We start from the raw sequence: 18,045 nt of genomic DNA, 5'->3' as shown, positions 1-18,045 counted from the left end.
TAACCTCCAGTGTTAATACTTCAAATATTTTTTCTTAGTTATCAATAACTAAAAATGGAAAATGTTTATGATAGATTATTGTATTAACAGCCCCTACTTTGTTCATACCCCCCTGTATCCAAGTATTTGGGTGATTCCACACTGACGCTGGACTTGGCCACATGGCTGGTTTGGGCCGTGACAGTAACACACATGACTCAGGTAAGGCACTAGGCACCCGCGCACTGGAGCTTGCTGTCCTGCTGCTCTGAGAAGGCCCAGCAGAGTTAACCTGCTGGGTGATGAGACACATAACCTAGACACACACACACACACACACACACACACACACCTGCTGGGTGATGAGACACATAACCTAGACACACACACACACACACACACACACACACACACACACACACACACACACACACCTGCTGGGTGATGAGACACATAACCTAGACACACACACACACACACACACACACACACACACACACACACACACACCTGCTGGGTGATGAGACACATAACCTAGACACACACACACACACACACACACACACACACAGCCAACCTGTGTAAAGCTGCCTAGCTGGCCAACCACTAACCTCAGACATGAGTGAGCCCATCCATGCCCAGCCCAAACTGCCAAAACCCTGAAAAATGGTGAGCTAAATAGTGTTTTAATCTAAAGTTCTAGGTGTTTTTTATGTAGCAACAATGAAAGGGTACAACTAAAAATACATATTCCCAATTAAAAACCAAATCTAAAGACTCTGCAACACTGGGGCCGCATCCCTACAGGGTAACACCCAGCTGACAGGGGCAGTGACTCCCACCTTCAGCCAGCTACAGCAAGTAACCCACTTGTCAGTGTTATCTCACCCATGCTGGGGTCAAGCTCAGTTGCTATGTCAACACAGTTGGGTATTGTTATATTTATGGAAAAGAAGAAAGTGAAATACTATATTCCACATACTCAAGTTACTATCAACAGTAAGAAAACCAGTATAACCACTTTGGAAAGCTGTCAGTATATACTAAGGCTGAACATATACCTCATGACCCAACAATTTCACAGCCAGGTGTACAGCCAAGAAAAATGAGTACACATGTTCCAAAAGATGTATAAAACATTCACAGTAGCACTATTCCCAGGACTCCCAAACTGGCTATTAGCAAACTCATTATCAATAATGCCCATCAACAGAATAAAATGTGGCATATCATAGGAACAAATCCCATTCACGGTGCTCTGCACAAGAATCCAGACACAGAAAAGTACATGCTGTTCATCTGATAAGGGGTTAACATCCAAAATATACAGAGAACTCATATGTCTCAACACTCAAAAAATAAATAACCCTATTAAAAAATAGGCAGATCAAAGGACACCATCAACAGAACAAAAAGGTATCCTACAGTATGGGAGAATAAATTTGAAAATGACATATCTGACAAGGGGTTAACATCTAAAATATACAAAGAACTTATACACCCAAAAGCCAATAACATGATTAACAAATGGGCAGAGGATATGAAGAGATAGTTTTCCAAAGAAGAAATTCAGATGGCCAACAAACACATGAAAAGATGCTCCACATCACTAATCATCAGGGAAATGCAAATTAAAACCCCAATGAGATATCACCTCACATGAGTAAGGATGGCCACCATCCAAAAGACTAAGAACAACAAATGCTGGTGAGGATGTGGAGAAAGAGGAACCTTCCTACACTGCTGGTGGGAATGTAAGCTAGTTCAACCACTGTGGGAAGGAAGGAATATGGAGGTTCTCGAAAAACTAAAAATAGAAATACCATTTGACCCAGGAATTCCACTCCTAGGAGTTTACCCAAAGGAAAAAAAATCCCTGATTCAAAAAGATATTCACACCCCTATCTGTTTATTATCCCACTGTTTGCAATAGCCCAATAGATGAAGGGATAAAGAAGATACAGTACATATACACAATGGAGTATCATTCAGGCATAAAAAGAAAAGAAATCCTGCCATCTGAAACAACATGGATGGATCTAGAGGGTATTATGCTCAGTGAAATAAGCCAAGTATAGAAAGAAAATACCATATGAATTCACTTATTTGTGGAGTATAACAAGGCAAAACAGAAGGAACAAAGTATCAGTAGACTCAGACACCAAGAAGGGACTGGTGGTTACCAAGGAGGAGGGGTTGGAGCAGGTAGGGGGGAGGGTGAAGGGGACAGAGGGGCACAACAATTTGAAATGACAATATAAAGTGGTTACAGGGACAGTAGTACAGCATGGAGAATATAGTCAATGATTCTGTAACATCTTACTTCCTCAAGAGTTAGTAACTGTACTAGAGGAGGTGAGGATTTAATAATATGGGTAACTGTTAAACCACTGTGTTGTGTATTTGAAACCAACATAAGATTGTATATCAATGATACTTTAATTTAAAATACAAAAAAAAAAAAAAAAGCAAAAAGAATGAACAAAATAGCAGCATACTCATAAACACTGAGAACTGACTAGTGTTACCAAGGGCGACAGTTGGGGTGGGTGCAGGGTGGAGGGATGGGGATAAAGGGGCACAATAATTCACAATCACAATATAAGTTGATTATGGGGACTGCTGAACTATTGTGATGTACATATGAAACCAACGTTAGATTGTATATTAATGATACTTTTTTAAAATTAAAAAAAAGATGCTATTTACAGTGGTACCAAAATATATATTTAAAAAAAGAGTATATGCTGTATGATTTCTACTTAGCTCAAAAGTAGACAAAATTAAGATGTTAGAAGTCAGGTGAGTTCATCTTTGGGTGTAAATGAACAAATGGGGACTCTGACAAGCTAGTAATACTGTTCTATAATCTGGATATTTACCTGGATGTGTACACTTGAAAATTCACTAAGCTGTACATTAATGATTTATATACTTCAATACAGAGTTTGATTTTAAAATCCTTTAAAGAGTGGAAAAACAAGACCAAGAGGAGAGTCATGTTTCAAGAAAAGTAGTTAAGTATTTTTCTTTATAGACATCAGGAAGACACTTTCTACACTATCTGTCATGCTTAGTATTTAATGTGACAAAAAGAACGATAGCCATCTGGGAAAGGCAAACAAAAGCAAAAATGAACAAGTGGGACTACATCAAACTAAAAAGCTTCTATACAGCAAAGGACACCATCAGTAGAATAAAAAGGCATCCTACAGTATGGGAGAATATATTCATAAATGACATATTTGATAATGGGTTGACATCCAAAATATATAAAGAGCTCATGTGCCTCAACAACAAAAAAGCAAATAATCCTATTAAAAAGTGGGCAGAGGATCTGAACAGACACTTCTCCAAAGATGAAATTCAGGTGGCCAACAGGCACATGAAAAAATGCTCCACATCACTAATCATCAGAGAAATGCAAATTAAAACCACAAAGAGATATCACCTCACACCAGTAAGGATGGCCAACATCCAAAAGATAAACAACAAATGTTGGTGAGGATGTGGAGAAAGAGGAATCCTCCTGCACTGCTGGTGGGAATGTAGATTAGTTCAAATATTGGAAAGCAGTATGGAGGTTCCTCAAAAAACTAAAAATAGAAATACCATATGACCCAAGAATTCCACTCCTACGAATTTACCCTAAGAATGCAGGATCCCAGATTCAAAAAGACATACGCACTCCTGTTTGTCGCAGCACTATTTATAACAGCCAAGATATGGAAGCAACCTAAGTGTCCATCAGTAGATGAATGGATAAAGAAAATGTGGTACATATACACAATGGAATACTACTCAGCCATAAGAAAACAAATCCTACCATTTGCAACAACATGGATGGAGCTAGAGAGTATTATGCTCAGTGAAATAAGCCAGGCAGAAAAAGACAAGTACCAAATGATTTCACTCATATGTGGAGCATAAGAACAAAGAAAAAATTGAAGGAACAAAACAGCAACAGACTCACCAACTCCAAGAAGGGACTAGGGATTATCAAAGGGGAGGGCTGTGGGAGGGTGGGCGGAGAGGGAGGAAGAGGGGGATTGAGGGGTATTATGTTTAGTACACATGGTGTGAGGGGCCACGGGGAAAACAGTGCAGCACAGAGCAGGCAAATAGTGGATCTGTGGCATCTTACTACACTGATGGACAGTGACTGCAATGGGGTATGGGTGGGGACTTGATAATGGGGAGAATCTAGTAACCATAATGTTGCTCATGTGATTGTTTATTAATGATATCATAAAAAAAAGAACATTAGCCATTATGAAACAAATCATTACAGAAGTGTGGCTGGGATCTGGAAAAGATGTGTAAGAAAACACCTGGTTAACTGGAAAAAAGGACTGAATGAGCAACACATAGCCTACTTCACTCATTTGATTACCTGCCTGACCTCAGTGGGCTTTGGGGCTTACAAGCACTGACATATGAATGCAACCCTTTTCTATAAGGGTTGCCATCATTTCTCACACTTAAGATACTGGGTGGGTTTACTGCCCCTTATTCAATTATGTTCTTAATGGTCATCTGCCAAATGGGGCCAACAATGGCCACTGAAAAGGGCTGTTGGGAGAATGGAAGCTATCTCTAAATTCTTAAGACAGTGCCAAGGAGACAGCAAGTAAATACACAATGGATTATTATTAGTTTCTTTATAACAGTGTACCTGAGGATTACCAAGTACTAAAAAAAAGTAGAGGTGCCCCAAAGATTGCATGCTGCTCAGAATAGCATAGAGCTCAGTGGTACCTAATGTGGTGATTCTGAAGGGGGCAAGGAGATCATGTGCATACTTTCCAGGGCAGGCTTTTTCTAACTATATACGAAATTAAAATTCTGATGTGCTCCTTGGATTCTCCAGTAGACAGACCCCTTCTATTTTTAGAATACTTCATTTAGGGCTCCACTATTTTCAGTATCAATGCCTGTGGATAAAATGAGAGTTCCTGTGGCCAGGATTCTTACCTGGCCCTGGCTGACTGGCTCACTGCACACCTGTGGGCAATACAAGGCTGTTGACTCTATATAAAGAGTTCCGCCCAGTACTCTGGGCGCAGTACGGTGGCAGGGCTGCAAGGCTGCAGGAGAGCAGAGCAGAGGCTGGAGTGGTGGCAGCGCCGAGGACAGAGGCCCAGAGGACGGCTGTGTGGGATGACTGTGCAGAGAGGCCCACAGGATGGCTATGCGGGACGACTGTGCAGAGAGGCCCAGAGGATGGCTGTGTGGGAAGACTGTACAGAGGGGCCCAGAGGCAGAGACGGGCTTGCTGCCTGCAGACTCACTCTGAGTGAATGGGATTCTAGTGACTGACCTGCCACCTGGAAATAAAGTTGGGTATAACCCTTTCACCCCAAGAACATATTGCTGTCAATTTCTCTGGTCACATCGAATCCACAGCAAAATTGCCCCAGGCTGAAATCCACTGGCAAGACAATGCCTATCCCTCAGAAGCCTTAGGGCTAGAAAGCCTTGAGAATCAGGACTACAAACTAAAGGAAGCTGACACAGAAAACAATGTCTCCAATGTGCCTGATAATCACAACCATCAGACTTCTGCTCCCCTACTCTGAAGACGGATTCAGCAGGTCTAGGGACTGGTCAGAACGTGTATTTTAATAGCGCCTGGTTCTTACAGCAAGTCAAGTTTGCAACAACTCCTATCTAGTGAAATTGAAATTGAGAGTCCAGCAGACCTGGATCCAAATTCAACGCCCAGAACTTATAGCTAGGTATTCCTGGGCCATTTGCAGAGAACCTCTTTCCTCATTTGTGAAAAGAGCCTAACAATACCTACACCTCCAAGGACTGTTGTGAAGCCTGAAGACACTACCATATTGTGGAGAAGTTGGGGTTCCTATGGCCAGGATCCTCACTGAACTTAAACCACCTGACGATGTAACTGGCCTGTTGCTAGGCTACTGCTTCCACACCTTCAGGCAATAAGCTATTATTGAGCTACATAGAGAGCTCGGCCCAGTGTTCCGGGCAGAGGTAGAGACGCTAGTGCTCGACCTGCTGCTGGAAGAACAAGCCGGGTAATAAACCCTTTCGCCCCAAAGAACGTTTTGCTGTCAATTTCTTTGGTCACATTGAATCCATAGTGAACTTGCCCGGGGCTGAAACCCAATGGCAAGACAACTGGTGACAGTCAGCAGGGTTCATTGTTGAACAAGGAAAAGAACAGGCTGCTCTTATGGGAGGAGCGTTTGAGCGGGCTGCCCCTATGGGTGGGGAGACATTCGAGTGTCCCCCAGTGGACATGTGGTCCAATGCGGCTTGCCTCCTAGAGGATGGGGTTCTGCCCCAAGACTGGAAAGGGGTGGAGGCAACACCTGAGGCAGTAAAGTTGGCCTTCAGCAAAATAGGGAATTCCTTGGAGAAATTGAGTGCCCATGAGGCTGTGGGAATGGTGGGGCGTTTTCTTCTCACAATATTGAGAAAGGCTGTAAGTGAGAAAGATGCCCTCCTGCAGGAAGCACGAGAAGAGGCAGCAAGAGAACATAAGCTGCACGATGCTGTTGAGGAGGTAAAAAATTTGTTGGTGACTAAAATGATGTCACTACAAGGTACTGTGGAAATGATAAAGGATCTCGTGGCAGCCTGAGAGGAGGCAGCACGAGAAGCAGCAGCACTTGAGCTCAGACTGCCAGGTGCCCTGAGGCAGGTGAAGGATGGAGTGGAGCCTCAGCCCCAGAAATGGTTGAAACCTCACCTGCTGGAAAGCTGGTGGAAAGCGGGAAGGAAAATAAAGGCTCGGCAACCATGGGTTCTTCCAGGAGAGGTGCAGCCCCCTCCCCAGGTCGTGGAGCACTCCATGCTCTGCTTCTATCCTCAGGCTCAAGCACAAAAGGAAATACGGTCTACTTCTCAAAGGAAGAATTTAAAGGGTCCCGTGAAGGTCACAAGGACCCAGAGGTGGGCTGGTTTGAGAAAAGCAGGAGCAGACAAAGAGAAATTGGATGGAAAATCAAACAGAATCTTACTGGAGCTACGGCAACAAGTGAGACAAGAGCAGCAGTTCTGGCCACTGAGGATAAAACAGAAGCCAGAGACAAAGCAACAAGATTGGCCTGTGTGTCTGCAGGACTTTTACTGGAGAGGCTGGAGAAGGTGGGTATTGTACGGCCCACCCACAGTTCTTTTGGTTAACTCATCTGAGTAGAACTGGTTTGAATACAGCCAGGATGACCACCTGGTGGCAATGGATCTCCTTAGGCTTGAGTGTTATTATAATTTGTCATACTTTGTTATTTGTATATTAGGTTATTATGGAATTTGATTACAATGTTCCAGCTTCCTCACGCAGGGCGCACACTGCAGAGGACTGAAGGCACATAGATTGAGAGGTGAGTATCCTGGAGGGGTAGGGTGTGGATAAAGTGAAGGTTCCTATGGCCAGGATTCTCATCTGGCCCTGGTCCGCTAGCTCACTACATACTTGTGGGCAATGTATTGTTATTGACTCTACATAAAGACCTCCACCCAGTGCTCTGGGCGACATGGTGGCACAGATGCTGGAGAGCAGAGACTGGAGTGGTGACAGTACCGAGAACAGAGACTGAGAAGGCTGTGGGGGTAGAGAAGCCCAGAGGCAAAGAGCAGCTTGCTGCATGAAGACTCTCTCTGAGTGGACAAGATTCTAGTGAATGACGTGCCACCATGGGAATAAAGGTGGGTATAAACCTTTTCACCCCAAGAACAGCCCATTGTCATTCTTTGGTCTCACTGAATCCACAGTGAACTTGCCCATGTCTGAAACCCATTGGCAAAACAATCTGTCATACTTCTTCAGTGACGACCCACTTTTTACAGAAGCAGGCATATGCCAGCAAGAATTTTCATATGTATAAGAATTGTCACATTTAATGAGAATGTTTATAAGACACATACACAAAAAGACTCTTTAACAGAGGGAGGCAGAGCACAGGGACAAAAACTTGGTGAAAACTCCTGTAGCTATTAATGTTACATGAATATAACTACATACTGTGTTCAGTAAGCCATTACTTCTTGGAACGACTGGCTATTAAAAATTACTCCCAACTGGGAAGCTATAGAAACTTCCTTTGAACTTAAACTGGTAAAACTTGCTGTACACTCCTCTTAACAATGGATGTATTTCAGATAATCCTGACTGTGCCAACTTTGTAAAGAGGGCTTTTTTTTTTTTTGGAGAAAAGATTCCAGATTCTCAGAAGGATCCAAGCCCCACAAAACGGTAAGACCTCCATGCTGATGACAATGCCCAAAGGACTTTTTTTCTGCTTTGTATTTGAAGTACTTAGGAAAAAATTAAGTAGTACAAACATTAGAGAAAAATTAGTCCTACCCATGTCCTGAGTCCTCCCCCACAAAGGCAACCCTTGTTCAAAATTCAGCAATCCTTCAAGAGCAAGGTTTCTCAGTCTTATACTTACTGACATTTTGGGCCAGATCATTTTTTGTGGGTGCTGTCCTGGGCCTTGTAGTATGTTGGTGAGTATCCTTGACGTCTAGATGTTAACTAGTGCCAACTGCCCCCACCCAATTGTGGCATCCAAAAGTATCTGAAGACTGCCAAAATCGGGTGACAAAAAACGCCCCAGATTGGGAACCACTGCTTCCAGAGACACTCTATGCACGCGCAAACAGGAGTGTGCACTTCTCATTCGCCCCGCCCCGCATTGGTGGCACACACTTTCTAACTCATTGTGGGGTTGCACCGGGGCAGAGGCTGTCCAGGCCTCGGCTGGAGGCGGCGGCCACTCACCAAGTCGCGGATGAGCTGGTCCACCAGCTGCTCCCCGCGCCCGGCGTCCTCACGCGCGGGAGGGGAACGGGAACGGCTGGCCGCGTCCTGCCTCTCGGCCCGGGTCGCCCGCGGCGCCGGGGGCCGTCCCGCGCCCTCCAAGAGGCCCTGGGCCAGCGCCAGGTACCCCGAGGCCTGCTCGCCGCGCCCAGGGGCCACTTCGGGCCGCCGCGGCCTCCGCTCGGCAGCCTCCGGCCGCCGCCGCTTCCTCAGCGCCTGGGCCTGCGCCAGCTCCTCCTGCCAGCGCCGGCGGAACTCGTCCAGGCTCTGGTCGTCCATCGCCGCTGCTCCGACCCTGCGTCCTCTCGACCCTGCCAGGTGCCACGGGACAGTCCCTCCGCGGGAAGTGTCCGCCACGACCGGAAACCCGCGCCGCTGCCGCACTCGAGTTCCGTGTGGGCGACCCCGCCCCCGGCGAGCCCGTCTTGTGGTCCCCGGAGCTAGTTGCTTGCAGCGCCCCAGGCCGAGGTCTGTGTCCTAACTCCGCGCCCAGCATCTCAGCTTTCCTGCCTGTGGCTTTTGCCAAACGTAGACGTTGCGCCAAACACGTTTCTTCGTTACACGAACATGAGCACCGAGGGAGGTGCTGAGAATTTAGCATTTGAATTGCCCCACACACACCCTACCCCGCTTCATACTCATATCCCATCCCCTCTTGGGATTTGCTTTGGGTGGGGGGCGGGAGGAGGGAAGGAGACGTTCAACAAATGAATATGAATTCTTAAAACACTGGTAGGTGTTATGAAGAAAATAAGGCAAAGAGAAGAAACCAGCTGTGGGAGAGATCAGATCTCAGAAGAGGTATCTCCAGAAGGAACTTCAAGTGAGATGGGAAAGAAAGAGGCATGCAAATCATTTTCCATCTTCAAAATGCTTTGTATCTGCTGTTCCCTCCTCAGGGAATTTCTCTCTCCTTGAACTGGTTAACTCCTACACACCTTTCATATCAGCTCATACTTCACTTAACCTCCCAACTCCTCCTCCCCAACACCCAAAAATCTCAGTTATTCTTTCTTACATTATTCTAGACTTCTCATAGCACAGAACACAATTTGTGATATATTACATTTGCGTGATTGTTTATTAATATCTCCCTATTGGACTGTTGATTCTTAGCTTAGAAGCTGGTAAGTGTAAGTGTTCAATAAATATTTATTGAATAACAACCCCTTAAGTATTGTCCCCACTTTACCGATGACAAAACTGAGCCAAAAATCATATGACTGGTAACATGCAGACCCAGCATCCTAATATATATATGTATTTTTTTACTCAGGACCTGACCTATTATTTATTAAATCGCACAGCCTACATGCCTAGGCTATTTAGGAACCATTTGGGTGCCTCTATCAGTACATTACAAAAATCATGGTATTAACAGCCTGATTCTTAACAGTCTGGGCTTCAGAGTTAGACAGATCTAGGTGGGCATCCCAGCACCCTCATTTGCTCAAATTCCCTTTCTTCCAGCAATTCCACTTCTAGGAATTTATCCTAAAAGAACAAAGTGAGGATGATTTCAAAGAATTCATTCAAGGATATTCACCAAAGCATTGCTTATAGTTCTGAGAATCAAAAGCAGGCTAAACAGTTGACAACAGGACCTTGGTTAAATAAATTTTGCCCATTAGAATGTAAGAAAGATCCTAACTTGAACATCAGCTCCATGAGAACAGAGACCTGATTTATCATTGCTATTTCTTCAGCACTCAAAACAGTACCTGGGATGTAATAGCTGCTCTATGAATAATGAATGAATAAATGAAATACTGTGCAGCTATTAAATATGTGGAGAAAATTTAATTGCATGAAGGTTCTTAACAGCAAGTGAAAAAAGATACAGAAACACATGCAGTGTGATCCCAATAGTTTTTTTTAAGTGTATAATGGGCATTTAGTAATGTATGTAATTGTTGAATCACTAAATTGTTCGTCTAAAATCAATATTGCATATAAACTATTTCAAAAAAGTGTATGTGCATTAAAGAAGGAAGACTATACACCCAAATCTTAACAGATCTCTAGAGAGGGCAGGATTACAAGTGGTTTTAGTGTTCTTTTTCTTTATCTATATGTTATCATTTTCTATAGTGAATGTTGTCCTAGTCTGGGTTCCCCTAGAAAGCAAAGCCTGAATCCTGGGGTTGCGGGTGTCTACTTATTTGTAGGAGTGATTCCAGAGAAAAGGAAAGAGGGACCAAGAATGAGACAGGGAAGGAGGCACAGCTAATCCAAAGAGCATTCTTGCATTGGTCCTGCTGTGGGCAACTTAAGAGTCCATCGCACTGGGACCTTCTTTCTCTGCAGCACAGACGGGATTCAGTGTCAGCTGCCAGTTACACACTTAGCATACTCCAGTTTGAGAACCACTATCCCAGCGGGTCAGCAGAATGGCCTGGTTTGGGTCACATTCCCAGCCCTTGAAGAGTAGGGGTTAAAACAGGTTGGATTTCCAGGACCACAGGAAATGGGGAGTCAGAGTTCCTGAAACAGAAGTGGAGGGAATGGATATTGGGCCAAACTAAACCATCTACACAGCTAATCATTGGGATTTGCTTTGGGTGGGGGGGTGGGAGGAGAGGAAGGAGGGACACTCTATGGGGATTCAGTTTTAGTGTCTCCCATGCTGTCAAAGTCTTATCTGCCTATGTCAACACGTGGTTGCTTTCCCCTTGGAACCTAAGCTCAGGCCTGCCAGAGCCCCAGAAAGATGGATGAGAAATGGTCATCTTCCTACCCCCCAAATACTGCCTCACTCATCTTCCTCCAGCCAGTCACACCCTGGACTACCAACGGGCAAGAGCTTCTTTACTACAGGATCAGGTAGGTAGGTCTCAAAACAGTAGCAAGGGTGGAAGGGCAAGAGCAGAGATTATTTATTTTCATGTACAAGGAAAGATTTTATCACATTCTTATTGCTGCTGTAACAAGGTAAAGTGGTTTAAAACAATGCATGATTTTTCTCTTACAGTTCTTGAGTCCAGAAGTCCAAAAGAAATTTCACTGGGGTGAAGCCAAGGTGCTGGCAGGGCCATGCTTCCTCCAGAGGCTTAGAGCAGCATTTGTTTCCTTGTGTTCTGTCATCTCTAGTACTGAATCCCTTGGTCAGGGGCTCGTTCCTCCACCCTCAAAGCCAGTAGCACAGCCCCTTACTTCAGCCACTGTGTTGCCTTCTATCTGTGTTCAAGTCCCCTTCTGCCTCCCTCTTAAATGGGATCTTGTGATTATGTAAGGCGCACCTGCACCAGCTAGGCTACTCTCCCCATCTCAAGATAACTTAACTTAATGGCATCTGCAAAAGCCTGTTTGCCATCTAAGGTAACACAGCTTCCAGGGATTAGGACCTGGCTGTTTTTGGGGGCCACTATTCAGACTACTACAGAAGGCCTTCAGTGACCACAGACTCCAGTGCTACAAGTGACTCCAGGAAACAAATATGAGGCAAGTGGGCCAGGTGTGGACTGTGGCAAACAGGACAGTGGATGTCCATCTATACAGGAAAACCAATACTCAGTTCCTTCCACCCAACTGTTGGATCTTAGTCCAGATCTTCTAAAAATACATATTGTTATTTTTAATTATTAGCAACAAATTCCACTTTTTTTAAAGAATAAAGATTTTTATTAAAAGCATAAGTTGCATTCAGTAGCCTCCAAAGTCAACCGAAGTTCATTTTTGAGCAATCCTGAGTTAGGACAAAGCCCCATTGAACTTGCATTACAATAACCTCCTAAGCAAAAACAAACACACAAAACACTCCTAAGCTCTTGTGGGCAGCAAGTCACACTTCATTTAGGATCACTAATGTGTGAAGAACACCAGGAGATTTAAAATGAAAACTAATATAAGGAAATGATTATGGTTTCAAAGTATTTTGTTTAGAAACATTAACAGAAACATGAGAATGACATAAATAGGCATTTTGACTATCAACATGACCCTGATGTATTCATTGCTATAGGCATTATTGCCCTTTGTTGCTGTTTTATGTCTTCATAATTAGCAAAACAGAAAATTGTGTGTGACAGGGGGAATCTTTGGTGTTTAAAAAAGGAATTACTCTCTGTAACAAGAAACAATTTGCTTGTTCTTGAGAATTTTCCTGTCAGTAATTCCATTTTTGAAAAATGCTGCACAGACGGGATTCAGTGTCAGCTGCCAGTTACGCACTTAGTTATTTGAAAGGAGATGGTCCCATATGGACATTACTCCACATCCCTCTCCTCGATCCCCTCCTGCTTTACTGAAGCCTCCTCTCCACCCATGAACCTCCCCAGCCTGGTTCCAAAGTTCCCTCTGAAATTTTACCCTCCCCCAGAGAAGAAACAGGCTCTGTCCTTGGGTCTCTTTCATTTGTCTTGAAAATTCTGCTCCAGCCTAATGCTCTTGGGAGATACTTTGTTCAACCAACCGGGGGCACAGAAGCTGGAGGTAACGGCTTTGGCCCACATGATAGGAGCTCCAGCTCAGACTCAGAGCTGATTTCCTCGCCTGCCTACTTCAGAAGTAACACCCCCAGGGCAAGCAGGAGTTTCTCCTGGGGCTGTCCCAGTCTGGGTCCATGTAAAGATATTCTTGCTATTAGCATGACTTTGACCCTGACACAAGTGAAAGACATAGCCCAACATTTTTTAAATTCTAAATCATCCCTCCCAAACTTGTTTCTTTGCAACCCCAACCAAGTTTTTCCTATCAGCAAATGACACCACCACCTTGGTGCTTTAGCCAGGAACCTGGTCCTTCCTCTCTCTTACCTCTCACATCAGCAAGTCCTGACTAGTTTAGATTCACAACATATCTTGAATCTGTCTGATTCTCCCCAGCAACTCCACCACCATCCTAGTCCAAGTAGGGCTTTCAGATAACATACAGGACATGCAATGAAATCAGAATTTCAGATAGACAATGATTTTTTTGTATAAGTCTGCCCGTGAAAGATTTGATTTGAGATAAGCAAAGAATAACTTTTTATTATGAATATGTCCTATGCCATATTTGGGACATACTTAGATGAAAAAAAAAAAACTATCCCGTGTCTTTATTTACTAAATTTGGCAGCTCCATGTCCGAGGCACCATCACCTCGCCTAGACCACTGCTGTTACTCCTCGCTGCTTTTGTCACCTTCGCTCTGGACCTGGAAGTGAACCACACAGCTGCCAGAGAACTTCTGGAAAAGCAATTCAGAGAAGGACACTCCCCTATTTAAAATACCTCAAGGTGCCTCCACTGTTCTTGAAAGAACAAACAAAATCATTTTTAAAAACAGCTTAATTGAGATATGATTCACATACTATACAGTTCATTGTACAATTCAATGGCTTTTAGAATATTCACAGATATGCTGAACCATCATCACATTTTAGAACATTTTTTCCACCCCAAAAAGAAACCCCACTCCCTTTCGCTATCACCCCTAATCCTCTCTGAGGCAACCGCAATTCTATTTTCTGTATAGATTTCTCTATTCTGGTCATTTAAATGGGATTTTATAACGTGTGGTCCTTTGAGACTGGTTTCTTTCACTTAGCACAGTGTTTTCAAGGTTCATCCATGTTTTAGCATGCATCAGAACTTCACCCCTTTTCATGGCCATATAACACTCCATTGGGTGGGTAGACCACATTTTGATTATCCATTCATCTATTGAGAGACATTTGGGGTTCTTTCCATCTTCTGGCTATTATGAATAATGTTATGACCATTCATGTACAGGTTTTTGTGTAGATGCGTTTTTATTTCTCTAGGGTATGTACTTAGGAGGTCAATTCCTGGGTTAAATAATTTTTGATCATGTTGAATCGCTTGAGGAACTGGACATGGTTTTTTCAAAGTGACTGTACCACTTTACATCCCCACCAGCAGTGTATGAGGGTTCAGTTTGTATTTTACACCTTCCCATTAAAACCCATCTGTGGTCTGAAGAAGCTAAGCTCTCTTCCACCTCAGGGCCTGTGCACATACTCTGTCTTCCTAAAGTACTCTTCCTGCATCACTTCTCAGAGCCTCTGCCCCTCTTCACCCTTCAGCACTCAGCTGAAATGGGATGTCCTCAGACAAGCCATTCCTAAGCATCTTATCTAAGTACATATCCACACACAATTTTCTCTATCACTGAAATTTCCCTTTCCTTAATAAATAAATTGTTTCCTTTATGGTTTACTTGTGTGCACATCGGTCCCATTAGAATGTAGGCTCCCTGGGAGGGGGAATCATGTCTATCTTGCTCATCCTTGTGTTTTCAGCCTCTAACACAGGGCCTGGTTCCTAGGATATGCTCAGTAATTGTTACTTGGCTGGTTGAATGAATGAATGAACAAATGAATCCGTAAATGAATGATGGAGCTAAGAGAGGGCAGAAGGCATTTCTAAGGTTTGTGACCACACACAGTAGATGTTCAATAAATATCTGTGTTACTGATGAGGCCTAAGTAATAAAGATATGCATAACCACATACAACACACACACAGTACCAGACAGAAAAAGATTAATTCATTCCTGTAAGAAAGAAGTGAGGCATGTCATTGTAAGTCTCATAAATTTCAACAAAAATGCCCATACAGGAGATGGAAACAGTTGCTTGGTTTGTTCCACTTTGCAATCTGCTGAAAAGTCTCCTCTCCTCTCCTGTTTTAATAGAAAAATTGCCCTGAGCACTTTGGAACTCTAATTACAGGTGACACACAAATGGTAAGAAAAATAGGAAATCAAACATTTGAGCCAATAAGTTGCAATTTATATGAACACTTAATAGTAGCAAAGTGCCCTAAGCTGCTCAGAAATTTCCTTAAAGCACTTTGCAGATGGACATCACAGGAGCTGTCGTGAGGATGAAGTCAGGAATGTCTATAATGCACCTGAGTTCTTTGGAGACATGTCAGTGTTGTGAATCTTAACGTCCATTTTCCAAGATTTCTCCAAGGTCAATGCCATGGAAGACCTTTTGAGGCCTGACTAGCCCACCTTGGTAGCCTCATCTTTCAACACTTTCCCCTCCTCAGCTGCAAGCTGTAATCATCTTCACCTTTTACAGCTTTCCACCCTTGATTCTCTCTATTGTCTGGGACTCTCATTCCCTCTTGCCTGCACCTACCTAACTCCTATCCAGTTTTATTTTAGAGTTCACTTCCTCCAAGGAGCCTTCCTTTCCTTCTCTAGACTTGCTTAGGTTATGTATTACTTAAGATTCTTAGGTTGACTACTGGTTCTGCATGTAAGGAGCTTGGAAATCTCTACTCTGTCCTAATAAGTAAAAAGCTGAACAGACTAAAAAATCATCAGCTCTTCTTGGACCTGTTAGGTGAGAACACAGAGCAAACCACTACCCCCAAGACTGGAGAAATGGATAAATACAGGGAGTCCCAGCTTGTCCAAGCAGAGACTCACAAACGGAAACTAGTGTGGGATTGGAAAACCTGAACTGTAATTGATGAATTGCTGGAGGCTCAGTGTAGACACATCTGAGCGTTAAAAGCTTCAGGGGAACCCAGTCACTTTCAGAGTTTTTTCCCCAGGAGTTCAACCAAGTTCTCACAAGTATCAGAGAAAAGTCCTCTTTTGCTTCCAGCAAAGGGAGGGGAAAGGAACCACTGAAATACATCAGAGCACTAAGTGCTTAACAAGACCTTCCTTGGGGGAAACTAGTTAACCAGAACCTAACCTGCTGGGGTTTTATCAGGGCCTAACTGACCTGGAAGAGGGAAATACCCAGATCTGGTCAGCCCTGCCTTCCACGTGGGAGAAGGGAAATACCCAATTCCAGCCCACTCCAGCCATCCTGTCCCACTTAAGGGGAGAGAAAAATCTGAGAAATATGTGTGATGTCTGCAGTCTGGAGGCATAGGCTCATTTAAAGACAGACGTAATCAAAGAACTATAGAATACTTCCTCTCTCCCCACACCTCGTCACCATATCACTATAGGACTTTTTATAGCAGTTCCTTTTATCTGGTGCATCATGTCCAGATATCAGGAAAAATTACAAGGCATACTAAAAGGCCAACAAAACAAAACAAAACAAAACACCCCACAATTTGAAGAGCTGGAGCAAGAATCAGAACCAGACATAGCTGAGATGTTGGAATTATCAAGCCAGGAATTTAAAACAACTATGATTAATATGCTAAGTGTTGTCATGGATAAAGTAGACAGTATGCAAGGCAAATGGGCAATGTAAGCAGAGAAATGTAAATCCTAAGAATGAACCATAAAGAAATGCTAGAGATCAAAAACTGTGACAGAAATGAAGAATGCCTCTGATGGACTTATTAGTAGATTGGACACTGTGGAGGGAAGAATCCTTGAGCTTGAGGATATCGCAATAGAAACCTCCAAAACTGAGAAGGAAAGAGAACAAAGACTGAAGAAAACCAGAACTGAATATCCAAAGACTGCAGGACAAATAAAGAGGTGTAACATCTGCATAATGGAACACCAGAAGTATGAAAAAGAGACTAAAGGAACAGAAGAAATACTTGAAACAATAATGACTGAGAATTTCTACCAAATTAATGTTAGACACTGAACCACAGATCCGGGATGCTCAGAGAACTTTAACTAGGAAAAAATGCCCCAAAATCTAGACCTAGGTATATATCACTTTCAAACTAAAGATAATAAAAAATAAAGGAAAACTACCCTGAATGTAGCCAAAGGGGGAAGAACACTTTACCTATAAGGAAGTTACATTCAACTTCTCAGAAACCCTGCAAGCAAGAAGAGAGTACAGTGTGCAGAGGAAAAAAAGCACCAACCTTAGAATTCTGTACCCTACAAAATAATCCATAGAAAGGGAAGGAGAAATAAAGACTTTCTTAGATAAAAATTGAGGGAATGTGCGCCAGGACACCTGCATTGCAAGAAATGTTAAAAGTTCTTTACAGAGAAGGGAAACAATATAGATCAGAAACTCAAATCAACACAAAGAAAGGAAGAGCATCAAAGAAGGAGTAAATGAAGGTAAAATTAAAAAATTTATCATATTCTTAATGGATCTAACATGACAATTTGTTCAGAATAATAATAGCAACGTATTCAATTATGTGTGTTTGTGTGTGTGTGTGTATTTATATGCTTATGTGTGCTTATATATAAGTGAACAAATGACAGCGATGATACAAGGGACAGCCAATCTGAAATGGAGATTAGCATACAGGATGTGTATTAGGGACATCCTTGGGATCACCACCTATAGAAAGGAGGAAAAGGAAGCAGGATAGGCACAGGGAGAAACTGAGTAATGATGTCCCATGACAGGGAGCTCTGTACCT

At 43.2% G+C, this 18,045-nt stretch overlaps 1 protein-coding gene across 1 annotated transcript in view; it reads right to left on the bottom strand.

The window, feature by feature from the left end:
• The window catches only part of FBXW8 (F-box and WD repeat domain containing 8), a 116,350-nt gene extending 107,182 nt beyond the window's left edge, over nt 1-9,168 (bottom strand). Inside the window, exon 1 of the mRNA XM_036993202.2 lies at nt 8,738-9,168. Coding sequence (XP_036849097.2) covers nt 8,738-9,055 — 318 coding nt within the window. The 5' untranslated portion in view covers nt 9,056-9,168. The remainder of the gene's footprint in view (nt 1-8,737) is intronic.
• Nucleotides 9,169-18,045: the final 8,877 nt, after the last annotated feature.

The sequence above is a fragment of the Manis javanica genome, chromosome 15 (genome assembly GCF_040802235.1).
Source record: "Manis javanica isolate MJ-LG chromosome 15, MJ_LKY, whole genome shotgun sequence".
Taxonomy (NCBI): Eukaryota; Metazoa; Chordata; class Mammalia; order Pholidota; family Manidae; genus Manis; species Manis javanica.
Note: the sequence above shows the minus strand (reverse complement) of the source record. Positions and strands in the feature narration are given on the sequence as shown.